Raw genomic sequence first — 27,528 nt, 5'->3', positions numbered from 1 at the left:
TTATTTGTGTGTGCAGCAATGGAACTGGATTCTGCTTTTCCTCGCAGATCTAAATCACCTTTCAATGTAAACTCTTCAAAAAGGATACTCCACTGTAATGATATGACCAAAATTAAATGAAACCTTTCTTTCCTGAATCTGACCTGGGTGGTGTGTTACAATCGCTGATGTGAAACAAGTGATGAGAAATTTAACGGACCATATGGCACCAATAATCAGCCTGAAACACACTCATGCCACCTCTAGGGGGACTCCTGTATCCACGAATGGGTGTGCAGCCCGTGTGTGTGTGTCTGAGAGAGAGAGAGAGAGAGAGAGAGAGAGAGAGGCGTTGGGAATGTAGTATTGTAGCTCTAGTTGGGAAGAGCGAAGGTTGTCCGGTCACATTCGCAGTCTTTTCCTCGTTTTCCCTTCCAGACCGTTTCCAGACGCACAGATCCGCATCTGAAGCGTGGCACAGCGGCTGCGTGGAGATTGAAGACGCGGTTAAAACTACAGCCCCCCTGCAGCGTCACTGTAACTCCTGCTGGATATCCAATGGTGAGTACACTCTGCCTCTGTTGAGCTTTCGCGCGGCTGTGTTGGGCAACTGCTCTGAAGCACAGTGTTAATTTGTTGCGGCTCGGCTGAACTGCAGTGAGCGGACAGAGCGAGCTGACTTATGTACCACGGTGTTTGGTGATGATTGCGGCGCGGATGAGCAGCCTCGCTGTCCTGCAGCACGCTCCTCATGCAGGCGATTTCTTACGTGATGTTTAATGCGGAGCAACAATTAAAAGACCAATCAGCTGTTTGCCTTTATGACTCACAGCGGTTCATCCATTTCTCCTCGTCCAGTGGCATGTTTGGAGTCTAAGCACAGTGACGTACAGGTTTATGTTGCAGGAGGCAGGCCCGGTGCAGGTATAGACCTTGTTATCACTGTGGGTACACCAGTCCTGCGAGCTGGACCGCGCACATCCATGCGTTATCGTGGGATCCACTGCCAGGGCTGAAGTTGCCCGACGGAATGTTTCACCCTTGATAAGTTGGCGCTGATGTGTCGAGCTGCACCTACACAGACTCGCTACCCACACAGTCTCCGTGAGAACTGTGTTCATAGAAAGGCTGCATCTGACCGCGCAGAGCGGCCGTTCTTCTACCGTGTCGAACAACTTGGAGCGTCCTGTTATGTAATGCGCTTCGGCCGACTGCCCGCAACCAGACAGGCAGGGCCTACACGTGAAATAAACTATGTTCTTTTTTAAACATCACCGTGTTAGCCGGGCTGCTGGTCAGTCACGATAATAAAGGCACCATTTCTGAATGTTAGTGAGAGCGTCTTGTTAATTTGCAGTGCACACAGGACGACTGGCCCCAGTGTGGTGCACATACAATTCCTGACCTATGGCAGGTGTATGCTTACACTGGTCGCATTACATAAGAGCTGTGCAAATGTACCAAAGGTGAGTGCTGAGGATAATATCAACAGGGAAGAAGGTGAACACATACCTGCATGATGACCTGCAGCTTTTCATTTGTGTGATGAAGAAGATGATGATGATGATGTCTGTGAGCCACTCATATTACAAGCTGCTGTTGATTATAAACATGTCCATGTGTGCTGCAGTTTGTGTGGGCTCATCAAACTATTAGTCTTAGCCCAGCCTGGCAGAGATTTGCTTATTAAGTTTAGAGGTTAGCTGTGTCCTTGACATGTGCTGCCAGAAGCCAGCTATAGTGAGTCATCAAAGCTAATGGGGGAAGCATGGACAATTTAATCTGGACTGAAGAGCTCTTGATCTCTGATGGTGCCCACTCAGTAGGCCTTTGTTGTCAAATAGAGCACACCCATCCCTGCCCACTCAAGATGTTAGGGACAGATTGCAGTGATAGAGCATAGCAGAGTTGTTAGTCTCCTCCAGAAGTCCTCTGTGGTGAAAAACTTGGCAATCCACACAGTTTTGTTGAAATAGGGCAACATTCAATGTTATGTTTTGATGAGAAAAACCATGCCAGTGGCCCCTGCTGCATGAGGCAGCAATTGAAGGAGATTTTGCGAGCAGAACTGACAATCATTTCGATGGTAATACTGTCCCAGGCTGGTGATGAGAGAGAGTGGAATGGACATCCATTTACTAGACATTATTTCTTATCTCGACTATTGATGGCTGGCTTTCTGTCAAAGAATCACACACAAACACATAAATGCACACTGTAACCTCAATAACAAATGTAATGAGACACATTTTCCATGATGTTCCATAATGATGCTGACATTTCCTCAGGCCATGTTTGCTTACCAACATGTTTTGTTTGTGTGTTTTTTTCCAGGAAAACAGGTGGTCTATAAAGGCACTAGATGGTTGTGTAGGGTTGACACACTGACTGTTTCTACAAAAGAAAGGCAGCTCAAACACAGACACGCCTCTGATGCCTCTGGCCAGGCTGAGCTCATGGTGTGTGTTCGCTGGGATGCACTAGTACCCTGGCCAAAGAGCGCAGTGTTGCTTCACGCAATTGAGCCCACACAGGTGAGAGGAGAGGAGCAGGAGGAGGAGGGTCAGTGTTGCTGTATGTGAAGTGTTTTTTTTAACTTGTGTTTACATCCTTGTGTTTTCTTCAGGATGTCGTGGGCCAGAGGCCTCTTTGTCAGCAGAGTGGATGAGCGAAAGACAGCATGGGGAGAACGCAATGGCAAAAAGAGGAAGGACAGCTCGTCACTGTGCAACTCACGATACATGAGCTGCCTGAGGGACCCTGAGGACGTAGAAACCCCTAATGCGGCCCCCCAGAATTACCACTGTGGGCCAGGCACCAGCGGGGGCAGCTTTGGCCTGCGCTGTGGCTGGCAGGAGGACCACTATGGCAAAAGGATGGTCAGCGGCGGGGATCTGGGTTTGAAGGCTGTGGACCTGGGCTTTGAAGATGGTGAGCTGAAGGGCCGGAAAGATGAAGAATCAGGGGAATTAGCAGAAGGCAGCTGCAAGACAATGACTGCTGCAGACTGCTGGAGGCAGTTTGTGTGGGTTTTCCAATCCAAGAAGTTTCAGTCCACAAAGCTGGAGCGTCTGTACCAGCGCTACTTCTTCAGGCTCAACCAGAGCTCTCTGACCATGCTGATGGGGGTGCTGGTGGTGGTGTGCGGGGTCATGCTTATCTTTCACTGCATCCACACGACTCCTGATGTGGCCTACATCTCAGTACTGTCTGTGGCCATGGCTCTCTTCCTGGCCATGATGGTGGTGTGCAACCGCAATGGCTTCCACCAAGACTACATGTGGATTGTGAGCTACCTGGTAATCGGGGTGTTGATTGTAGTGCAGGTTTTTGGGGTACTCATGGTGCACCCCCGCAGTGCCTCAGAGGGCATCTGGTGGACGGTCTTCTTCATCTACATCATCTACACCCTGCTGCCGGTCAGAATGAGAGCTGCTGTTCTTAGTGGAGCCATGCTGTCCACCATCCACGTAGTCACTGCCTGGCAGCGCAACCAAGAGGACAGGTTCATTTTAAAACAGGTACGTGATAACACTGCATGTGGGGTTTGTGTTGAGTGGTTGTATATTCTGTGAATACAATTTTATACTGACTTATGAACAATATGGTGATTTAAAAATGATCAGAACATTAAATAGTGGACAGATAAATAAAATGCATATATTTTGTTTTTTTAGGTTCATATAAGGGAGAAACTGAATCTCTTGATTAAACAACATCTTTTAATGGGTCTCATCGGCCTGTTTATATAGTTTTGTAAGCTAAAATAATACTTGATTAATTAAATAACAGACAGATCAGAACAATATATTACAAAAGCACAAAATCAAAATTGATTTCAAAAATTACAAACATTATATTTTAGGGTTGTTACCTCTGTATGAGTAATTATTAAAACCTCTGACATTTGAAGGCAGGACATACATCAACATTACATTCTTGTAATGTTAAATATGTGTATGTTGATACAGATATTACAGCAAGGGGTAATCAGAGTACAATTGCACAGGATTACTTTTTACATCATTGCATTATCCATTCTCTCTGTTTAGCTGAATTGCTAGCTTGTTGAAGACGATTATAAATTAAATAGATAGATTGTGAGACTTTGCCTGCTGCAACCTGGTGTGTCATTAACAATGAATAATATTGTTGGATGAAAGAACAAATGTGGGATCCCTGGTTCCTGTGAATACGAGTATTCCTAGCCATCGTGAACTCCTATTCCTGACATGTGCTCTGAGTGATGCTGGGAATGTGCCTCCATCTCTCCAAGTTTAAGTGATGCTTATATTTTTGAGGACACAAAGCAAAGTGTCTCAGACTTGTGTTAGTCAGGCCCCACTATTATCACCATACAATTGAGTACAATGTTGTTACTGTATTCACCAGTGGAAACGCCCTACTTTCTCTCCCCATCAATATAGGACAAACATTGTACAGACTCCTCAACCACTTTTCCATGTCAAAGGTGGCGTACTAAAAGTAGATGGTGCTGTAGATGTTGGCCGCTTTTCAAATGAGATTTTTAATGAGCCTATGTTTTGTGCTGTAGGGCAGCTATTGGCAGCTCTTTTGGGGTTTGCAGAAGGTCATCTGGGTTGAATGAGCCCGTTTAGCTGCATTGAGGAGGAATATCATGATAATGTAGCATGGTGCCATTCAGGCCACAATTCCCTAAGACAAGGAGGCTATTGTAGTAAAATGAAACAGGGTGGGGTGGAATACTAAGATTGTGCAATGAATTTTTATGGAAAACAGGATGATTACTTCCTCATATTGGAAGCAGTAGGGAAAAAAATCTTAACAGGATTAGACATTTGTAATGACTTCAGCTTCAGCACATTGGAAATATTTCTTCATTACATTTGTTTATTCTTTTTTTGCATGCGCTGATGTTACTCATAGGATGCAACGTTTCCGTATGAGAGACCGTAGCATCAGATTGTTTCAAAATGTCCAACCTACAGATCAAAATACCCAACTCTTATATTTTCAATGACTATACAGGAAAAAGTAGAAATTTATCTGCACATATTTCGGCAGGATTTTTGTTTGTGTGAAGTACGTTACATTTAAAGAAAACTGCAGAGGAATTCCAAACACGAGGACTGAACTCACTGATATGTTATTGGCTTTCTTTACCCACTATCGCTATTAAGCAACCAGATGAATGTGGAGCCACGAATATAGCAATATTGACGTATGTCCCAGACTAGAGAGGGTGACTACAGGCACTTTGGTCTGTTGCTTTTGTGTGATGTGTCGCTCTGGCTGGTTGCATTGGTCTTCTGATGATGGACTGCTGCTCTGCCTGAAGGGCCGGACCCTCAACAGTGTGTTCCAGTTGCCTGAACAATCAATGATGGCAGAGTTTTCAGTTTGCGGGTGACTTATGCACTCTCTGTTTGGCTTGCAGACCTTAAGTAGCAGTAGAGGAAAAACTTGTTGTAATCAACTATATATTCATAAATTTTCAAAATAATGCTAATTTTCAGTGAGATCATTGTGTCATTTCAAGCCATTCACTGTAATATGAAGGACTTCTTTCAGTCTGCCGCACCGCCTGTATCGCACATGTAAGACTCCTTGGCCCCTGGGAACTCATCATCCTCCATCCCCTCTGTGTGCCCCAGCTTTTTCCCTTATTTGTATTTTCCCCTCAGAGACATTCATGCAGGATCAGAGCTGAGAAGATATGGAACTGATGACAGAAGGGACAAAGGAAGTCTTTGTGAGGGACCTCCACGATGAGGCAGGAGAGGTGGGGGGAGTTTGAGGAGGTTATACTGGTGACAAGGGGACAACCACGGAAGGAGAGGATGAAATAATGCTGGACTGACTCACCCAGCTGCAAAAGAGCTGCCAGTCTCTTCTGTCTCTTCTTCTCTGACTCATAGTTCCATTCTCACAAAATCCCTCTCAGATGGAGTGACCTTTTATTTCACAACTGAGCTGAGATTGAGCTCACTCTACTCATGAGAATTGCTTCCATAGATCTCCATGTTTCACCGCTCAGCTCTGAAGGGCCTCCTCACACACCCACAGAGAGATGAAGGTATAACCGCTCTCAGAAAGATGCAAGTTACACTACCTCTGTTTGTTTAAAGAACCTCCACTATCTTACAGCATTCAGACTATTCTTACAGGTGGTGCACAGTTTTGTGTAACAATATTTCATGAAGAGGTTTCATACTTTTGGCTTTGTTCACAGGGATTTGGCTGAAAAGCATGTGTATTTAGGAATATTTGATTCAGATTTTTTGCTGGCCCTAGAAAAAACATGCAGTGTGTTTACAACTGTTGGTCTGAGACTGAATCTAGGCCCAGTGTAATGGCTGTGTAAGAGTCAGATAACCCACTAAACACAGTTATTCATGTTGTCAGTTTTAGATGCACAGCTCCATTAATTCATGTCAATCCTGAGTAAGCAAACAGTTCTCATCACAGAGTTTGTTTTCACTGTCATTGCTCATAATTGCTCCATTTACTTGATTGCTGTAAAGTGGACACATCCTGACTTCAGGCTGAGTTCAGCTTTACATTGTTGGAAAGTGTCTGAATATTTGATGGGATTAAAACACTTTAGTGTGGTAACATGGCTGCAGAAGGGTTGATTTATTATTTCCTTATCTTCACTTACTGGGAGCTAGCAAGCTTTATCCCTGTAACTGCATTATGTATGAAGAGGCTGCTGTGACAGCTGGCGTTGTTGTAGAAGCAGTTTTGACAGTTGGCTGATGACCAGCAGCCTTTTGATTAGAAGAGGCTACCAGGTTCAAATGATACTTTTTGCTGGCATTCGTTGTAACGTTTGTTCTGTTTCTGACATTTTACTGTCAAAGATAGAGTCCAAGGCTCAGAGCAGTTTGCCTTCCAGTCTATTTTCACACGTTCCTTGTCATGTTAAGTGATTTTAAACAATAATCTAAAGCATTTTCTTGCACTACATTCACCTGCAGTCATGTGATTGTAGCACTACAACAGCAACACAGGCCAGTGTGCACAGAAACACATTTGCTTCCCTGAATGCTTCCCTGTGAGAGACCACCTGTCTCAAGTGTTGTATTTGCTGTCACACTCTTGTGGGTAGATGGAACGACAACAAACTATGTTTTCACATGAAAGGAGCTTTGATACATATATTGCCATAACTTAAAATATGAACAGCTGTGCACGCACTTATGTGTCTTAGGATCAAGTGACTTACCACACTATTGTTTGGTTCTCAGAATCTATAACCAGTTGACATGATCTCATACAAAGGTTGTTCTTGTCTGTGCAGCAGGATAAATTTGGATAACCAAATCCTACATGAAGAGCTTTTAAAGAGTAGGCACAGACACCCAGGTCAGAGTGAGAGTCAAGTCTTGAAAGCATGCCCTGTCTGTGCTTTGGTTATTGTGTGCAGCAGAGGAAAAACCTGTTCCTTAGGCAGATTGTTATGGGGTCAACAAATGTGGGACTAGTGGAAACATAATGATCCCTTAGCTTAACAGTGCTGAAAAAGATACCAATCAATGAAATGTCACAAGCATGACTGAGGCATGCATAATGCATCTAGGCCAGAACCTTGTTGTTACATAGAAGCTTGAAAGCAGCCACACAGGCTTACTCAACCCATATTCAGTGATTTATGATGCCCTGATACTATGACATGAACTGTGTCTGATACTTACATGGTCTGTAGGGAAAGAACCTCTGCTCTCTGGTGTCACTAAACAAAGATACTGTTGAAAATGGTGGTAATACTTCCACAGTAAAGTTTTAAAGATAGTGTAATGAATCGGTTTCTGTAAAATCTTTGCTGGTGGAAAAAATAAATAACAGTGTTTTACCTCTGAACGTTCCAGCAGTAATACTCAGCCAAAATAAAATACAGCCTAATATCATTACGGTCAGATTACATAATAATAATTTGTAATCTGGAAACATGTGATCACAACAAACAAGTCTCACTGCTTATGCATTCAGTGCCAACTTCCATTGCCAGCGCTCCTACTTGTTGCTGTGGAGGTACTGAATTTTGATACCCGGCCCTGCTTATATCCAGCCAATCCAGCGCCCAGTGATACACATGTTGTGTGCACAGTCACACACAGCTAGTGGAGTGTGCGTGATTTGAGTCTGTCTGCGTTAGCTACATGGATCAGAGCAGCTCACTTAGCTGCTATCAAATGGTGAGAACCCATTGTCAGGTACTTTGGGTCCCAAACAATGCGCTGCTTCAAATAATGGACCCCCACCCCCCAGAGAGGGTGCAAGCTTGTGACTCATCCACTTATTGTATTACAGAGGCAAAGATACAAGCTTCTATCACCATGGGTGGGAGAAATTAGCATTAGCGACCATTACTCTTAAAATACTAGCGATGATAAAGGAAATAATAGCCAGGCTAATTATAGCTGCATGAGTCAGGGTTGGGGAAGAGCAGGCTTCTAATAACAGTTCACGGTTTACTTCCAACAACTTGGCTCTCTGCAAAAAGTAAATACTGGAACTTGAGGCTGACAGCCAAGAGACATACATTAGAAGTCCATTAGCTGTGTTAAATGTTGATCTGTGAGGCTCGTGTTGTTAAAGTGCAGTTTTCCTGGATCTCATTGGGCGTAGTAGTGCCTTTTTACCTAGAGCTGGTGACAGCTGGAAGGTGAATGGCTCGCTGTCAAAGGTCAACGTCACACCAGCCAACTGTCCTATTATCCGCACTGTCATGGTTACAATTACACTGTTAAAACTGTGACAGCATGTGTCAGGCTGCGCTGCTGGAGCGAAGCTGTAATAACGTGTTCGCTATCAGTGTACAAACTGCAACACCGTCCTCTCACTGCAGCCGTCTGCATGTGTAGATTGTCAAACATATTAGCCTTTACCCTGTCCAATTTACTGTTTCGGTGATTTTGTCTTAGAAGAGTTTGAACCCCAAGCACTTTGTTTTGCATGCTTTTACCACTGGGCTCTCCTTTACTTTAACATAGAGCTCTGAACCTCTATGGACTCATATTGTATGTAGAGAGTAACACATGTAACAAAGTTTTAAAGCTATAAATCATAAGAAAACCCTGTTTATTAGTCACATGATTGTGTATATCCAGTCAATCATGACTTCTATTGTGGAGAATTTTTTATGTTATTTACAGACTCCTGTTATTTCAGAAGTTTATTTTATCATTATTAAACTGAGAATACCAGCCAAATCAAATTAAAAATCAATATTTATATTTTTCACATGATACGAATCACAGTCTGTTAGAAAGTCCAGTGTCTTTAGGTGTAATTAACTTTTATTAAACATGTATTTTGGGGCTCAGAGGGTTAAAGGGCTGAGGCTTTGTGTCTCACATTTTTCGGGAGTGATGTCAGAGACAATAACAAGACCCTGGTCCCATGATTATAATTTTACACTCTCAGGGTTAATCCAAAGGAAGTTAACCTCTGTCTTGTGCCTTCACAGGATCTTCACACTGAAATATGCAGAAAGCTCAAAAAGCATTTTGTTTGGTGTCCTAATTCTATTATCATCATAAAAATGTTCCCTCCTTGCCTTTTAAGTGATGGTACTGTTCTTATTCAAGAGTCGAAGCTGATTCAAACATTCAATATGTTTGGATCACATTTCCAGGAGCCTTTGTTTAGGTATGCACAGCTTCAGAGGATCAGGACATTGTAAATAAAAGATCACCACACTAAGTCATACACAGTAGCGTTTCCTAGAGCAGTTTTCTGAGCATGTGTTGAAACTTGACTTTACTTTTATACTCATGAAACGCCATGTATGTACAATATTAGGCTGTCACGTGACATTTCCTCATGAGTGTGTTACATGCATGAGTTCAGTTTCAACTCATACTTGACTGAACAACTCATTGCAGACAAGCCTTCTCTGCTCTTTAAACTATAACCTAGTCCCAATATTGATCTGTATGCTTTGTAAAACCCTCTGACATGTACGGCTGAGGAGACTGAACACGGAAAGACTGCAGCAAAACTTGCTTATACAACTGGAGTGGTTTTATTGGCCTGACACAAACACTACCCCATTTAATTCAGTTTAATGTTCCTCATTTAATTCTGTTATTTAAGAGCTCAAGCACTGGAGAAACACTGTCCATGTTACATAAGTCTCTCGGTCACACACACACACATGCTCCTCTTCTTATTCATGCTACATTATTATCTGTCAAAGTGAAATGTTGGGCTTTGGTTCATGCTGCACATTGTGTATAAAGGGACATGCAATAGCAGCTGAACTGGGAATTCCTGGATGTTTAGCTCACACAGTTCACAGTGTGGACTCACAAATCAGTGCAGAGGAGTCAACAGAAGAGTTAATGTGGCTGGTGTGCTGGTTGGTTAGGCTAATTAAGCAGATTTGGTGTTCCTTTAGCCGCTGTGCTGTAATTGCAGCTGTGCCTGTGAGGGTGTGAGTGGGCAGGAAGTGGAGGGTTAGTGAGGACACAGCTGGGAGGAGATTGCCTGCCTGCTCCCTCTCTTCTTCCCTCAGTTTGTCCAGTCAAACACTGACCTCAGGACCACCGACAGGCTACAGCTAGTGTGCTCCAAATTTCAGCTTTGCATGTGGTGTGTGTCTTTTTTCACCATTAATTTAGTAAGAAAATGGGAAGGGCAGAGTCAAGAAGTAAAGGCCTATATTAAACAACTCAACATTGTCTTAAGCTCTAATAATTAAAAACAGGATGAACAGAGGGTAAAGCAATAGTTCATGCAAAGTGCATATAAACCTTCAAAAAGACACACATGTTTTAAAGTAGTCAGAAAATGTTGGAAAAAGCATAAAGATGGACAAAAAAGCTAAACATGAGATGCCACATGATTTTTTAAGTCAGCCACAAAAAAGTAAAAGTAATGTGACCCTCCTGTTTTGTTTTAGGGAACAACCTTGTTTAAGGCTCTCAAATAGCAATGCAACAATCTGGACACTTTTACTACAGTTTCTTCCTTCTTTTCAGTCATTTTCCCCCTGAAGCCACCAAACCCTCTGTTGCTGTGTTAGATCTTTGTGTCTGTCTTGCACTTCTTTTATAAAAAGAAAGTATACAAACAAGGATCATCATCTTGCTGTTATGAACTTTAGTAAGTCAAGAACAAAGACTGAAAGTGCATTGTGTATGTTTTGGTTTTAAGAAGAGCTTTAGAAAAAAAACCCTCCTAGATTTGCACACTCAGCCCAGCAGTCGTGAAGCTGGAATCCTGAGTTGGATCTCCAGTCTGAGGTTGTCAAAAGAGGTGCCTGGATGGCAGCCATTACCACTGTGGACCTGTGGGCCTGGTGGAGGCTTTCCACAGTGAGATAAGCACAGTAGGCTCCATAGATGTTAGATGGTCCTCTCATCTCTGGGTGGAAGAGATAGTCCCTGGTCTCTTCCAAGGTTAGAAATTGCTGATAAATGTCAGATTGTCTCTGTATGTTTTGAGTCTGCTTTTGATCAGGATTAATGTTCCTCGACCCAGGGAACTGCACACATTTAGAGTTTGTTGTGGATAACTGCATGAACAGCTTCCTGGGACACCTGTGACATTGTATTATTGTGCTGTTCTGTCAAGGTTATGCCATCAGTGGTCCTACATTTTGAGGGTGCCCAGCTTTCCAAGATCGGGGGTCGTGTCTCAAGCTGATTCCTGAAGCCCACTTCTTTATTCTTCTGTAGCAGGGAGCACCCACCCTCAGTTGGCAGCCATGTCTTCATGGACCCTCTTGACCGATGAGCCCTTGAACAGACGCAGCAGAGGACTGCATGCAGGCCGATGTGTCCATTTTCTGAGACAGTCCTAACAATATTTCTCTTTTCTCAAAGTAGAAATATTTTCCTGAATAGTAATACCACTAATTTATTCACTTTTTCTACACAATCACTCAAAGAGTTGGGTCGTATGTGCATGTAGCAGCTGTGTAACTCATCTCCTTCTACCTGAGTTCAGAAACATATCAATCACCCTGTGCAGACAGACAGAGTGAGCAGTTTAAGCTGGTGGTTATACAGTTTTTTTTAGCCTGTAATTCCAGGATAGCTGGGAGATTTTCCTCATGTTTGATTTTCCTCATGCAAGCATTAATTCAGGATATGTTTGTCTGACAGATGTGCGGCCCGGGTCCAGCTCTGTTTAGCTTTGTGGAATTTGCTTCAGCGTTTCACAAAGATTACTTCGTGGCCTCACTGGTCGCCTGAGACTAATTTTGGTTTGGCCCAAGTCATGACAAAAACAGAGCTCTGATTCCAGATGGCAGGGAACCAGGATGGCAAAGACAGGCACCCCCACCCCTCTTCAGCATTTATCTTTATAAGGAGTACCTTCTTTCTTTGCTCAGTAATTACAACCTTTAGTAACCCGATTAGTTCGGGACTAGTGCAGCAAAGTCTCATAGTAATTGTCTATTTTTACTGCTCTAGTACCATGTGTTATCTTTTCAGTCTCTGATTAGAGACAGGGCTTTGACGTTCATCTCTGTTAGACATTTTAAAAGCTCCAGATGCCTATCAAAGGTCATGTTCTGGAGAGTAGCCCCCCATGTCAACAGCAGTCAGTGTCCCAGGAGTCTGTGTGTTGACTTATGGGATGTAGCGCTCTGGCCTTTTAAAGTTTAAACTTCAGCTTTTATGGAGCTCAGGGTTGAACTTCTCTTTCACTGAAAATACTGCCTTCACACATAAGACTAAATATCTGATATATATCTATGTTGATCTGTCGTAGTTACAAAGTAATCAACAGTAATCAATGCCTGAGTCATAGACTGAGCTTGATCAAACCGTAGAACAAAGGAGACAGTGCAGTTACCACAGAGCAGCAGGCCTGTCACGAGATGTTATTAAAATATCTGTTATTGATAATCAATAGGACATATCAGTTGCGGCATTAGGTTTGTCCCTGAATGAATGGATAATGACTTTTTGCTTTCAAAGCTTGATCCACGCACATGTGCATTCCAGCATGCCTGTGCTTTAGGGAATTTGTCCAGAGGGATATTATTAAAGACAGAATGGATTTGCTGTGTGTTTGCCAAACACACAGCTTTTCCATCCCCTTCCTTCGCTTCTTCTTTAACATGCTCTCCTTGTCTTACTTTATAAAGCACCTTGCTATGAGCCGCACCTTATAAGCCAATGTTTGAGTTTTAACTTCACTGCCTAGAGGTTCATGCTTAAGTAAATGTTGAGCGAAGCTCATCTTCAAGAGCCAAAAGCCTGCAGGAAGAATGGACATCAATGGAAGGAACTCTTAAACCCAGATTAGTGGTTATAGAGAGAGTGGCACTGTGCTAATGGAGAGAAGCTACGTCTGCTCACTTTACACCACGTCAGTTGTTGTCAAATGGGAGTGTCATCTGTGGGTCTGGTCTGGATTTGCAAGGCTGGGTGTTATAAGCAGCAACAGACACAACAAGCTCCAGGATCAAAGAGCTGCCTGTCCAAAAAAAGTCTCTCCTACACACACACACATGCACACACACACAAGCCCCTATACTTCTCTTCTGCTGCTAATCTCCAGACTGTGTGGTGACCAAGCATATAACTTGTAACAAGTGCATTGTGTCTAAACAACAGTGGTTTGGACCAAACAGCATACTGCAAGGACAGGACAGGCAGAGGCTTCCTTCTATCACTTGTATTTGTTGTTTGCTCTTACCACACAGTTTTCAGGGATAATTGCACTGTGTAACCCATGTCATGGCTGCCTGACATTCTGGCTGGTTGATATACTTACATATAAATGTGTATACTGTGCCACTAATCAACAGAAATACCTGTTTCAAACAACACTTCATTTGTATTGCCAAACTATCATTAAATCAGTTTGTTTAAAACGTCTCTTCTTAGTTTGACATTTGCATGCTGGTGTTGGAAGCAGGGCCAGCGTGACTGCTGAGTTGTGTGGTCCTGGAAGCTGCAGGTGGCCCCTTATCTCACACAGACCACTTAACCAAGTTATCTGCCTCACTCCTTTCAGAGCCATCTGCTTGGAATTAATGTAACCAGGTTATGTCAAATAAGTGTCAGGTCTCCATTGGTTGTCTCTAGCATTACTGTGCCAAGATTATCTGGAGGCCCTGGGCTTAAAGAACAATCATACAGTCAGCTCTTCAACATCTTGTCTTTGTTCATTGATAGATATTCACTCTTCTATTCTCGCATCACAAATGAAAACACATATTTTGAAGGACCCTGCTTATATGAGAATTAAAAAAGAGGATATATTTTGCGTGCCCTTTTGTAAGTTCCTGAATAACGCTATGGCTTCCGCTACATTAAGGATTGGTATTTACCCAATATATCAAAGGTGTGTTTTGTTCTGCACCTGCAAGCCATCAGTGTGTTTATTTTTGCTTACTGCTGCGCTCCTAATCTAGTTTAGCCATTTGTTTTTAGGAGGAATAGCAGGCTACCGCTACCGCTGACTCTCCCCTCTAATACGCTGTGGAGTGGAATTTGCCTGCCTCTGTCCTGTGGTAATGGTGTTCTGTTTCAAGCAAAGGTTGTTAGATTATCCCTGTCTTGTTGTGACAACAAATGGCTCTCGTGTGTACAGTGTAAACCTCGTCTCAGGATTGTGGCAGACAGCCTACCCTCAGCCTCCAAGGCTTTAAGCAAAGTGTGAACGCTGACACGCTGGATTAACACTTGTTCATTTAGTTTTTATCCATATGTTGAAAAGGTAAAAACACACCCCTACAAATATGCATTGTGTGGATGTATGCAGATAATCATCACCTATCTCTACTTCTGCATCTCTTTTTGGCCGTCTCTCCGATAAAAGCAAATTACAAGCATGCACACAAACACACACTGGTTTGGTGACATACCAGGCATGGCTCAGGCATACTGGTAGTGGCGATTAGATTTTTTTTTCCTGGACATTTTGTGTTATAAAGTTGTTATTAAGACAGATTAATAGTCAACTTTTTATGTATGCACTGTGCATGCATGTCTTTTTCTCATTATTGATGATATCATCTTCAGAGGAAACACTCTGTGCTCTGGTTCAAGGGTCAAGTGACTTTCCCAGGCTGGAGTGTGTTTCTGTACGTGGAGGGGATGTGTGCGCATGCTCATGTGTTTCTGAGCAGAGGGGAAGTCCAGAGCTCAAGACTCAGTTTCTGATCTTCCAGTCTTGGCTGTGGACTAGTGAGAAGAGAAATCACTAACAGACTTACACACTGGCTCTCCATTAAAAGACACAGAACGTGTCTGCAGCAGCACACAGGAATGCCTTTAAGGTCAATGACCACGCAGAGCTAACTGTACACTAAAGCTTAACTTAATTTACTCAAGCCACAGATAATGTTATACAGATTGTGCACTGCAGAGCCTCATTGTTCGACGGCACTGTGTACACACAGACGATTTCATCAGCTGCACAGTCAGATATTCTAACACTCTGAAAGTTTCTTTCAGCTATAGGCTGCCTTAAATCGTTCCATGTTGCTGGATCATATGATTTGTTTTTGACTTTTAATAAATGTCATCTTTTCACATGCTGGATCTATCTGCTGTTTTTTTTTCTTTCAAGCACTGTAAAGACAACATAAATGTTCAGAAAACTGGAGTCACAGAGTCTCCTCGTGTCTCCAGTCATGCTCCAAAAAAATGTCTTCTTACTGGGCAACCATGAGGCCACACTCATCATCTCTAACCAGATCACGTCTAATGGCTCCTCAGACGCTTGAGGAATTTTTCGCCTTGCAGTAATTCCTATGACATAGAGTGTTATCAATTCTGCTGAGTGACCTCACCCAGGTCAGACAGAGTTTACTGTGTTCTTGTGATGTAACCTGTGCATTCTTTGTTTTTTTTTATTTACTTTTTTTTAACCACCTCTTACCACTATCTTTGTCACATTTGTTTGTCTTGTGTGTTTTCAGATCGGTGCCAACGTGCTGATCTTCGTGTGCACTAACATGATCGGGATTTGTACCCACTACCCTGCTGAGGTCTCCCAGAGACAAGCCTTCCAGGAGACCAGAGGATACATTCAGGCCAGACTGCACCTGCAGAGGGAAAACCAGCAGCAGGTACACAAATGCACACACACACAAAGATCGCTTCGAGCTGCACAAGAAAGCAAGGCAGCACTGCCTGTGTCCTGTGAGAAAACACACACACACACATGCAAAAGAGCAACAAATGGGTGTCTCCATTTTCTAGTCTAATTTGTTTGTCTCGGTTTTTGAGGTCAACAATATGTTCTGGAGTGTAACACATATCTCCACTCCTCTCTGTTTGACTAACACGTTCCCACGCAGATGCCAACGAGGCAGGGTGACTCACTGAACAGTCTAACAAATGGAAAATGATGAAAATGAATGGACTCTCTCACACACTGCCTTGCTTTCTTTTATTATTTCCTCTCTGTCACTCTCTCTCTCTCTCTCTCTCTCTCTCTCAGGAGCGCTTACTGCTGTCAGTGCTGCCAAGGCACGTTGCCATGGAGATGAAGGCAGATATCAATGCCAAGAAGGAAGATATGATGTTCCACAAGATCTACATCCAAAAACACGACAATGTTAGGTAAACACAGAAAGATAAATATACATACACTCAGAAATGATGTTGGAGTGCTCATCTGCTTTGCTGTCACTGGCTTTGACCTCACTCCACTGACTGATGTGTCAGTTAGAGAGTCACTCCAACAGCTATTTCCCTGACAGCATGTATTATGCATGTTGTTGTTTATTGACACTGACAGCACTGGCTGCAGTTGTGATATTGACTTATGCACACTGCTGTGCTTTCTGGAGCAAATGATTGGGTGCAGACCTCAACTTTGCAGGCCCCCTGTCTCTGTGCCCTCACCAATGGATTTCACATCCTGAGTGGGAATAACAGTTGGTTAAAACTTGTAGCCGACAGTCGAGCCAGTGTTGCTCAGTTTTTAGTTTGTGGAGGGAATAGAAGGAAATGAGGTTACAGCAGAGATCCCCTGTCAGAGGTGACCCAAATAGGTGCAGGTGATGCACTTAGTGGAATAATCTGCACCGCTGCTCGACCAAGGTGTAAACTTACAGGAGCAATCCATTATCCAAATGTAACATAAGACTAAAACCTTCTGTTTGTCCCAAATGGATGCCCAGGTCATTCTGTAAAAGCACAACAACCAAAATGAAGTTACTCAGGTTTTGCTGCTGAAAGAAGGTTTAATGTTTGTATGGCTGTTATTTAAAGCACGCTCAGTCTAGACCATAAAAGAAGATTACAGGTTGTTCAAACAGATTACACAAAAAGTGGTTACTTTTCCTGGACTTCAGCTCACTGTAACCCAGTACTGCAAGGGTAAAGTTCCAGCTCATATCACTGTGATAATACTTGAAGCAGTGTACCAGCCATAAATCCTGCCATTTTATGTAGATATGTTTACTACAGAAAGTCGTTAAATTAAAATACACTGTATGCAGGCAAATAAATGAGCATGCCAACTAATTAGCAGCAACAATAAGTGAGTATTTTTGATAAGTGTAGAACTGCCCTGATGCATCAGGCTTTCATTAAAGGCCATGGTGAGAGTAATTAAGGGCCAGATTCCCCCAGTCAATGACCTCACAGTACCCACAGCGCCATCTGTCTCCTCCAACTGAAATGCTTGTCTGCGGTGTTGTTTATCCTTTCATTACTATCAGAAGTTAGCAATGAAAGGCATGCAGACAGGGGGACAGGGGGTGGTGTTCTCAGAGGGAAGGGCTGGAGGAGGTGACCCACATTGGCCTAGATGATGAGAGCCAGAGCTGAACAAATGTCTGCCTTGCTCTCTCTCTCTCTCTGTCTCTCTCTCCCCTCTGCTCACATGTCAGCGGGACAGCAAGGAAAGAGAAAGAGAGGCGCTAGACCATGCTAACTCACTCTACACTTTATTGATTGATCTCATTCTCTTTTGTCTTTTTTTCTGTCTGTTTTGCTTACCTTCACCTTCTCCCTGCCCCACCCCCCATGCAGCATACTGTTTGCAGACATTGAAGGCTTCACCAGCCTGGCTTCTCAGTGCACGGCCCAGGAGTTGGTCATGACGTTGAATGAACTGTTCGCCCGCTTTGACAAGCTGGCCTCGGTGAGCGCTGACACCTGCTGCAGCCATTTACACAGCAGAACTTTGAACCACAGCTTCTTACGTAGTCTGTAGCCTTCACTGTTAGTATGGCCAAGCCACCATGATGTGATGTACTTGAGCATTGTATAACACACCAATTAGACAAATGCTGAGACTCATGAGTCATCTAAATTATGCATTAAATTATCATGCTGTGATATTAGCTGTAATTGAGGGTCTGCTATGTTATGTATTGTGTGCATTGTGTGTCTTTGCCATACAGGAGAACCACTGCCTTCGTATTAAAATCCTTGGGGACTGTTACTACTGTGTGTCTGGGCTGCCTGAGCCCCGGGCTGACCATGCACACTGCTGTGTTGAGATGGGGGTAGACATGATAGAAGCCATCTCGTGAGTGAAGAGCACTGATACATCAGCGTGGCACTGCATTTGGACTACAATGTCTACATATGTATGCATGTGTGTGCCTTACAGGTTGGTGAGAGAGGTGACAGGTGTTAACGTGAACATGCGAGTGGGCATCCACAGTGGGCGTGTTCACTGCGGGGTGCTGGGACTGCGAAAGTGGCAGTTTGACGTCTGGTCCAATGACGTGACGCTTGCCAATCAAATGGAGGCTGGAGGAAAGGCAGGGTGAGCTCCTCCCACCACTACACCTGCTGCTGCTAAAGTACGCTCCATTGGCAGTTTAATTTCTGACTTTATATTTCGTTTATGTGTATGTGTGTGTGTAGGCGTATCCACATCACCAAAGCCACACTGCAGTATCTGAACGGGGACTACGAGGTGGAGCCGGGATTTGGAGGAGAGAGGAATGCTTACCTGAAAGAGCACAACATTGAGACCTTCTTGGTGCTGGGCTGCAGCCAGAAAAGGGTTTGTGTCTCTCTCTCTCTCTCTCTTACACACACACACACACATCCTTGATTTTCTGTTCGACCTTCTCAAAACATCACTCGACTGCCGTATTTCACACAAACAATATAATGGCCTGCCACCTGGCAGAGAAGACCTTACTGGTCAAAGTACCATGCTGTGTTTCTTTCACCTCCAGAAAGAAGAAAAAGCTATGATGGCAAAGATGCAGCGAGCACGTGCAAATTCCGGAGAGGGACTGATGCCACGTTGGGTGCCTGACAGATCCAGAAACAAGGAGTCCAAACTCTACAAAAAGATGGTGAGATACACACCGATGCCTGGTACTCCTCCTTCTGTCTGACTTCTCTCCACTTTGTCAAGTCAAGTTGCAGTTTAGTCGCATCTTATTGCTATTAAGTTAACATTTACTGTCTTTCTCTAATAAACAAATGTTGATATGCTAACATGCTGGTAAATATGGTTACATACTTAGTTATTGTGAGTGAGCATGCCCACATGATACATTTGAAAGTTTTGCAGAGTAGCTAGAATAGCACAAGTCAGAGTCACTTCAAAGTCTCTGTGCCCTCATCCATAAATTTCATGAAGAGCAGGTTTGAAGCTGAGCGTGATGCCCAGTCTCCCTTTGAAGACATGGTTGTAGATATGTACAGATCTATATGGAACATGCCCAAAAAGGACAATGGTGAAGACGCATTGATCTGTTTTCATCAAACATCCAGGAGTCACACTAGGACTCACAGGGACTGTTAGTTCATCCTCTGCTGCTCAAGTTAGTCTGATGAGGCTGCAGCTGCTGATATTTTCCTTCTCAGTCACTTTCTCTCCTTCCTCCCTCTCTCTATTCTTAAAGTCTCATTTCCTTTTCTTCCCTGCATTCTTCTCCTCTCCTCCTCCTTTTGTCCTCTTCATCTCAGAGGGTTTGAGCCCTAGGGGCAAAGAGGGTGTAATTTGAAGCCTCTGAGCATTAATTAAAACATCAGTCTGGCTCACAGGGATTAGCTGTGCAGATGTCTGAGTCTCTGTCTATTTTTCAGTTGCACTGTAGCTACACAATAATCTCTCCCTTCTTCTTTCTTTTTGCTCTCATTTTGGCTCCCTGTTGTTGTTCTTCTCAGGGCATCGACGCAGCATCCAGCAAAGACAAGTGAGTGCTTTGGCCCCAGTTTTTGTTATTAGAACAGCTTTTGTTATTAGTGGTTGATTGGCAGACTCTTAATGTAGCAGTTAAACTTTAGGGCCCACTGTTGGTTTTATACAGTCAGATTCAACACTGCACTAATACCATATTAGCTCTGAGTCATCCTGCTTGTCACAGCACAGGCCTGCACATACACATTTTCACACAGATACATACACACACTGCACAGTGACCTATTGTTCCATCTGCCTCACAGTCGCTGTGCTCAGGAACCCTTGAATCCCGAGGATGAGGTGGATGAGTTTCTTGGACGGGCCATCGACGCACGTAGCATTGACCAGCTGAGGAAAGATCACGTCAAGAAGTTTCTGCTCACATTTCAGACCATCGACCTGGAGAAAAAGGTGAACGTGTGGAAATCACCAAAACTCTGTGAAATGAACAGAGCTCTTCTTACTCTCTGATTTATTTTCTGTTTTTAGTACTCCAAAAAAGTGGACGGTCGTTTCGGGGGCTATGTGGCCTGCACACTTCTTGTCTTTTGCTGTATCTGCTTCATTCAGATTATCATTTTCCCAAAGTAAGTTACTCTCTTTGACGAGTCGCCTTTTCCAGTTATACAGAATCACAGGCAGGAAATGTGGTCTATATTCACTTATGAGGAGTTAATTAAGAGTTTTTTTCCCCTTCCACAGAACGGCACTTATGCTTGGCCTTTACATCAGCATCTTCATCATTCTCACCAACATCCTTTTCATCTGTGCCATCTACTCCTGCATCAAAGTAAGAAAAACAAAAGGCCTCCACTTCTCATATGACTCCTCTTCCAGATAAGAGTCGTTATTACGTGTCCACCATCACTAATGGTATTAACGCTCTCTTATCTGATCCCCTCCCTCTGTATTAAAGCTCTTCCCAGCTGCCTTGCAGACAGTTACGAAGAAAATTGTCCAGTCTCGAGCAAACAGCACACTGGTGGGCGTCCTTACCATCCTCCTCCTCTTCATCTCTTCCTTTGCCAACATGGTAAGATGACTGGGCTTCATTCTGTCAGTTGAAATAGGTGTTTCAGGTTGTTTCCAGGTATCACAGAAATTAAAATCAAGGATGACCCCCCCTCAGTTGGCCTGGGGGGGGGTTCTATAATTAGAAGAGCTGTAATTAATCATGATTCATTGCTGTGACAGATGGGGTTTGAGAAATCAGTCTATTTTTAACCATGATATTTTCTACATTATGTAGAGTAGACCCATTTAGCTTTGTGTTTGTGTGGATTGCAGTGCCACTGCAGGCCACAGCACAGATTCAATGAGGAGGGCTTACAGACATACGGATACTATCTGGAGCTTTGCTGTGTTTAAGACACCTGATTGTAGACCTTGTGTGTGTGTGTGTGTGTGTGTGTGTGTGTGTGTGTCACATTCTGGGTTCATTCTGTGCTGCTTTCTGTGCTGATCCACATGTTTGATTGGCTGCCTGCAGTGTCACTCCAACCTGAGAGCAAACTCCAACATTGAATTAGGCAGTTTAGATTTCGTAAGGACTTATTCAGTTCCATGCTTGCTCAGTTCAGCAGCTGATTTGTCTTTGTCTGCACTGTTGACTGACATAATCAGCCTGCACATTGTTTTGTGATTGTTGTGAATGATTTTCTGGTATTTTTTTAACATAAAATGCTTCAATACTTGTGCATGTGCTGGTCAAAATGTTTCAATAACCATAAGTGTCTTAATTATATATATATCCACATTCCTGTTTAAACTCTGTGCTCTGCTTTCTGTTTCCCTTTGACTGCTTCCCCCTCTATTTCCTGCTAGTTTACCTGCAGCAGAGAGAAACTGCAGGACTGTGTGGCAAGTGAGCTGAACACATCAGTGACTCTCTGCCTGCTGCACAACCTGACCAAGGCAGCAGACGACGGTTTGACTCTGTGTTCCAGCCAGGCCATGCCCTGCCATTTCCCAGAGGTCAGTCTGCATAACATGTGTGCTCTGTTTGTGTTTAGTGTGTGCACACACAGGTGTGTGCCCTTGTACGCTTGTGTTCATATTTGTTTTTTCATGTGCATGAAGAACGCGTTTGAATATTCACCCTCCTCCTCCCTTGCTGTCTCCTCTGTGCTGCAGTATTTCAGCTACAGTGTACTGCTGACCCTGCTGGCCTGCTCTGTGTTCCTCCACATCAGCAGCATTGGGAAGCTGGCTCTGATGCTGCTCATCCAGCTCACTTTCCTGCTGCTGGTGGAGTGGCCTCAGGTGGCCCTGTTTGACAACGCAGACCTGCTGGTCATTGCAAACGCCCTGTAAGTCGACACACATGCACTCATTTGAACACTAATTTACAAACTTCTACTTTTGCATCCAGAGTTCAGGTTGGGATTGTCCTAATTTTAAATGAAAAGGTTTAAATTATGAAGGACCTACTTTCCATTTTGTGATATGGTCTCATTTTTCCACAGGCAATTAGCACCTGTTAATGATTCCCTGCAAGAGTAAGTTCTGTTTTGGTGTTTTTTTGTACTGAATTTCAGCGACTCGTCTGGTTTGTAGGTATGACTTTTTTCCTGTCTGTTTCCCAGGCTAGGTTTCAATGAAACTACAGAACAGTGGTGAGTCATTTTCACCTTTTCTGTTTTTTTGTTTGAAAAAAAAAAAAAAAAAACCTTTTCATGACTTCTCTTTTCCTCCACAGCATGGAGAGTGTGACCAAGGTGTCCTTAAAGGTCATGACCCCTGTGATCCTGACAGTCTTTGTTCTGGCTCTGTACTTGCATGGCCAGCAGGTGGAGTCCACTGCACGACTTGACTTCCTATGGAAGCTACAGGTAAATGACAGAGTACTGAACAAACGTCCTCTTATTGTTGGCCTTTACCATGTAGGAGTGGGATTTCAGTGAAAAGACTGAAAATGTGTAGTGGAAAGTAGTGGGTTAAAACAAAAGGTGGAAAAGCACGGGGTTTGTAATATAACATTATCAATGCTTTGACTAATAGGCCACACCATTGTGTCAATGAACACAATGTGTTTTCTTATCAGGGCTGAAACTGAGGGAGCTGAATGGAATTCAGCCCTTGTAAATTGTGTTATTCACACCTGACATGTTGAAGTGTATTCTATGGAAAGAAGGCCCAGTCATCTGTCAGTGTGACTAAGCAGCCACATCACTCCCTGTCCCTCCTCAGGCCACAGAAGAGAAGGAGGAGATGGAGGAGCTACAGGCGTACAACCGCCGCTTGCTCCACAACATCCTGCCCAAGGACGTCGCTGCCCACTTTCTTGCACGGGAGCGTCGGAACGACGAGTTGTACTACCAGTCTTGTGAGTGCGTTGCTGTCATGTTTGCCTCCATCAGCAACTTTTCAGAGTTTTACGTGGAGCTGGAGGCCAACAACGAAGGTGTGGAGTGTCTGAGGCTGCTCAACGAGATCATCGCTGATTTTGACGAGGTGAGACGAGGTGCATTTAGATTTTGTAAGATGGGATTGTGTTTTTGTGCTGTTGTACTCAGCAGCTTGTCTATGTTGACCCATATCTGTAGTGCTGTTGTTTTTTCTCTCAAATGCTATCGATTGCTTTTCCCTAGATCATCAGTGAGGAGAGGTTCCGTCAACTGGAGAAAATCAAAACCATTGGCTCCACCTACATGGCAGCCTCTGGCCTCAATGACTCCACTTATGATAGAGAGGGCCGCTCACACATCCTGGCTTTGGCTGACTATGCCATGAGGCTGAGAGAGCAGATGAAATACATCAACGAGCACTCCTTCAACAACTTCCAGATGAAGATAGGTAATCCCAGAAGGATGAGGAAGTTGGTCTTGAAACCTTATCTGATAAATGTTCTTTGGATAAGCTGTTGTTGGGTTGGTCAGAGGAGAACTACAATAATCCACTTCACTTAGAAACAGCATTCATATTAAGTTAAAAAGATGTCTCACAGCCAGGTGATTTGTTCTCAGGATTGAACATGGGGCCTGTGGTCGCAGGGGTGATAGGAGCCAGGAAACCCCAGTATGATATCTGGGGCAACACGGTCAATGTGGCCAGCCGGATGGACAGCACAGGAGTACCAGACTACATCCAGGTGCTGCGCAAGTCCACATTCAGCAGAATGTAACAGTGGTTGAAACACTGTGAAAAGATATACTTCAGATATACTTTCACTGAAATTATGGTTTACCAGTTATATGTCACCTTTTTAGGTTCAGACAAAAGTTTGAAAAAAATGTCACTAATTTTGAAATGTGTGTGTTAACAGTAGTTTAGCTAGTGTTGTTGAGCTGCCACAAATCAACTCATAAATTGTCCTTAAAATATAGGCTAGAACAGTGCTGCCATCTGTTGTGCAGAGTGTGTTACTGCAAATCAAAATACCAGCTGCTATGTACTTCACTTTTTCTGTATTAATTCATTAATTCTGTGCTTAGAAGTAAGGAAAGTGCTGATATATACTTTTATCTAACCAAAGTTCCAAAATCAAACTTTTTCAAAAACGCACAGATAAAGGTTTTGCAACCTTTAAAAAATGTGATAATTCAAAAGCTGGGACATTTAATCAGTTATAGTTAAACAGCTAATCAGTTTAGACATGTTTTGCCTCTGTCTGACCCCAGATGCTGGCTTTATTTCATGCTACATGTAACTTGCCATCTCAAATCTTTCATTATAAATCCTATGATGATGATGATCAGCCCAAAGAATGTTTAGAAAGGTGACCATTACAATGTTTCTGAATAAATCTAATTATCAAATTATAATTATCATAATATATCTACACCGAATGCCCTAGTTTTTAAACTAGTCCATTGTTTATGTTTTGCCTCCATCTCCGTGCTTCAGGAAGCGTATTCATTGTGAAACTCAAGGCTGACACAGTTTCAGGTGGGATGGGTTTGAATGTCACATATCCTGAGTGTCAAATGTCCGCGTCCTCTCTTAGGTGACCACAGACCTGTACCACGTGTTGGTCAACAACGGATACCAGCTGGACTGCCGAGGTGTGGTCAAGGTGAAGGGGAAGGGAGAGATGACCACTTACTTCCTCACCAGTGGCCCCCCGGGCAGTTAACGACAGCCCTGCCGACCGCAGAATGACTCCTGCTGCACTGATAAGGCAGAGACTGCAGAGAGACTGAGTGGTCAGCTCAGCGATGAGCGCCGAAGCTCGGTGCAAACACACTGGGGACAAGAGGCGGTCAACAGAGACATAGTCTGTATGTTGTCACGTACTCAGATGCACACATGTAGGGCGTTCAAGTTTGAAGGCTTTTTTTCCCAAGCTGCCCGAGAGATAATGAAGCCCAGTTGCCTTAGGACGGAAATGGCTATGCTTGTGTTTATGAGCAATAGTACAAGTATTTCATCTGGAGTCATTATCTATTTTCATGAGAAACAAAACAATGTTTTGTAAAAAGGAAAATATGCAAGGACAACATGAAGGACGAAAATAACCAAAGAAAAATGTTTGTTATGAAACACACTAATAATTCTGCTCAAAGTACAGTAACCTTAAGTAATTTATTTATCTTTTAAGACAAATGGCCACGGTAACGTCTCTGTCACTGACAGGGACGCACACTTTGTTTTTGGACTTGTTAATGAAGGAGAATGCACACATCATGCACATGTATGCAGACAGAAAACACAACAACTCTGGCTTGGACGTCTGTGTTTCTTATCAGGGCCTTCTTTGTTTCATCCAGCCTGCAACTCGACACGAGGCTGTTTCACTCAAACGTCTGACTGAATGCTCACTCACTGCAATGTATTTTTTTATTTTTTTGGTTCAGGCCAAAAACAAGAAGTATGAAATGAAGGAAGACATGTTGCATTAAGTACGGCAGAACCGCAGAGCGATTGTTGAACAGTTATGAAACATTTTCTACAAGTGTGAGTGAGTGCTGTATGTATGGGTGTGTGTGTGCACATGTAACTGAATGCTGATCCTTATCTTTAAAGGGGCATTCTGTAACTTTTCACTGTGAGGTTTTTATGATACTGTATGACAATGCTTTCTTGCCAAACTGGTTGCTGCAACAAGGCATGTTTTATATTATTCTTCAGAGCTGTGTGTCCATTCCTGACTTTTTTGTGTCAAATGATTTGAAGAGAATTATGTCTACTGCGCCTTTTACTGGACTGTGATTTTGACTGATTTCATTCCAACTGAAAAAGGCAAAATGTATGCGTGTGTGTTTTTGGATTGTGTTCTTACAACATGTGACTGTAACATAGTCTCCTGACAGCTTCAGGATGAAGTGTATGCAGAAATTCTCCATCTGCTCTGTTATTGCCTTGAGATTGGTCCACATATACTTCATGGACCAACGTTCACACCTTTACACAACAGTATTTGATCTAGTTCATGAACCCCTCTGAGATTATATTACATTTACGAGATGAATGTATGTAATACTTATGTAATTTTTCTGAAGAAGGAGCTGAACTTGTACTAGAGGTCAAATTGACTACATGTTTCCTGAAGGTGAAGGAAGCCTCTAGCCTTTTCTGTCTGCCTTCACAGGCTGAAAGTTTTTGCTCGTACCTCTCTGTCCTTAAACAAAATACTGTTGCATCTTCCTTTACAAAGTGAGTTTTAAGCACTAGTGCAATGATTGATTTGATAAAATTCCCCTTGGATAAAAAATCAATAAATTGTGTTTTTGCATTGATTGTGTTTTGTTTCCTCTTAAATCACAATGTGCTTTAACAACATGCAGGTTTCAAGAACACAGTGGAGCAGCTGCAGCTGGATGATGACGGTGTGTATGAATAACCTTGTTTCTGATTCCAGGAATATCAATATACTAATGTGCATATAAACATGCCCTGTACACTAAAATAAAACAAGTCAACAGTTTTATCACTCTTAGCTCCATTTGTTAGCTTTAATTGAGATCTTGTGTCAATCAGCAAACTGCAATCAAGATTTCTCCCCATGACAGTAACCTGAGAGACTCCTCCATCTCCTCTTCTGAATAAATCAGTCTACAGTTTCAAGAGGGTGATACAGGAGAGAGTATTTAATTGCTCACACATGAATAATGAATTTCTGTTGAGGTAATGGCAATGTTCTCTTACAGCACTCAATGCTGAACATTAATTAAGTGGCATAAATTCCTCCTAATCCCTGATGAAAAAAGCACTAATGTTAGTATAATAGATTCAGGATACGGGGACATCTGTCCAGTGTCACCCAACACAAGTGTTCAGCTGTTAGGCTTGTAATCTTACTGCAAGAGAGAAAGAAAGTTTATATGCACCTTAATTTTAGTCACACATATTGGTCATATTAATATTTTCACTACTGCTGCTCTTATAAACAATTTAATGCAGTCAACTTTAACCAATGACATGCCTTTGATTTTATTTTAAACAGTGTCACAAACATGAAAGATTTTACACTTGGTAAAGAAATCAGTACTGATATGTAAACTGGTATAACTTACAGGTTATTTGTTATTATAATAATAATAA

At 43.0% G+C, this 27,528-nt stretch overlaps 1 protein-coding gene across 1 annotated transcript; it reads left to right on the top strand.

The window, feature by feature from the left end:
* The first annotated feature begins 326 nt into the window (after positions 1 to 326).
* Positions 327 to 26,114, top strand: LOC114438395 (adenylate cyclase type 6-like). The gene is made up of 24 exons (XM_028409701.1): positions 327 to 540; positions 2,314 to 2,513; positions 2,606 to 3,500; positions 15,857 to 16,006; positions 16,381 to 16,502; positions 17,922 to 18,033; positions 18,296 to 18,423; positions 18,508 to 18,666; positions 18,768 to 18,909; positions 19,088 to 19,210; positions 20,031 to 20,059; positions 20,310 to 20,457; positions 20,536 to 20,633; positions 20,749 to 20,836; positions 20,963 to 21,079; positions 21,871 to 22,020; positions 22,180 to 22,355; positions 22,512 to 22,544; positions 22,632 to 22,661; positions 22,745 to 22,877; positions 23,236 to 23,499; positions 23,637 to 23,841; positions 24,012 to 24,136; positions 24,992 to 26,114. Exons 3-24 carry the CDS (start codon positions 2,607 to 2,609, stop codon positions 25,118 to 25,120), a joined length of 3,555 nt encoding a protein of 1,184 aa, XP_028265502.1. The 5' UTR covers positions 327 to 540; positions 2,314 to 2,513; position 2,606; the 3' UTR covers positions 25,121 to 26,114.
* Positions 26,115 to 27,528: the final 1,414 nt, after the last annotated feature.

This window comes from Parambassis ranga, chromosome 7 (assembly GCF_900634625.1).
Source record: "Parambassis ranga chromosome 7, fParRan2.1, whole genome shotgun sequence".
NCBI classification, from domain to species: Eukaryota; Metazoa; Chordata; class Actinopteri; family Ambassidae; genus Parambassis; species Parambassis ranga.
The sequence above is the reverse complement of the archived record's forward strand: the minus strand, read 5'-3'. Positions and strand labels throughout refer to the sequence as shown.

Coding starts and splice junctions, on each gene's coding strand:
- LOC114438395 (XM_028409701.1), top strand. CDS start 2,607: ATGTCGTGGGCCAGAGGCCTCTTTGTCAGCAGAGTGGATGAGCGAAAG. Junction 16,007..16,380: donor AGAGGGAAAACCAGCAGCAG/GTACACAAATGC, acceptor TCTCTCTCTCAG/GAGCGCTTACTGCTGTCAGT. Junction 18,034..18,295: donor GCTTTGACAAGCTGGCCTCG/GTGAGCGCTGAC, acceptor TTTGCCATACAG/GAGAACCACTGCCTTCGTAT.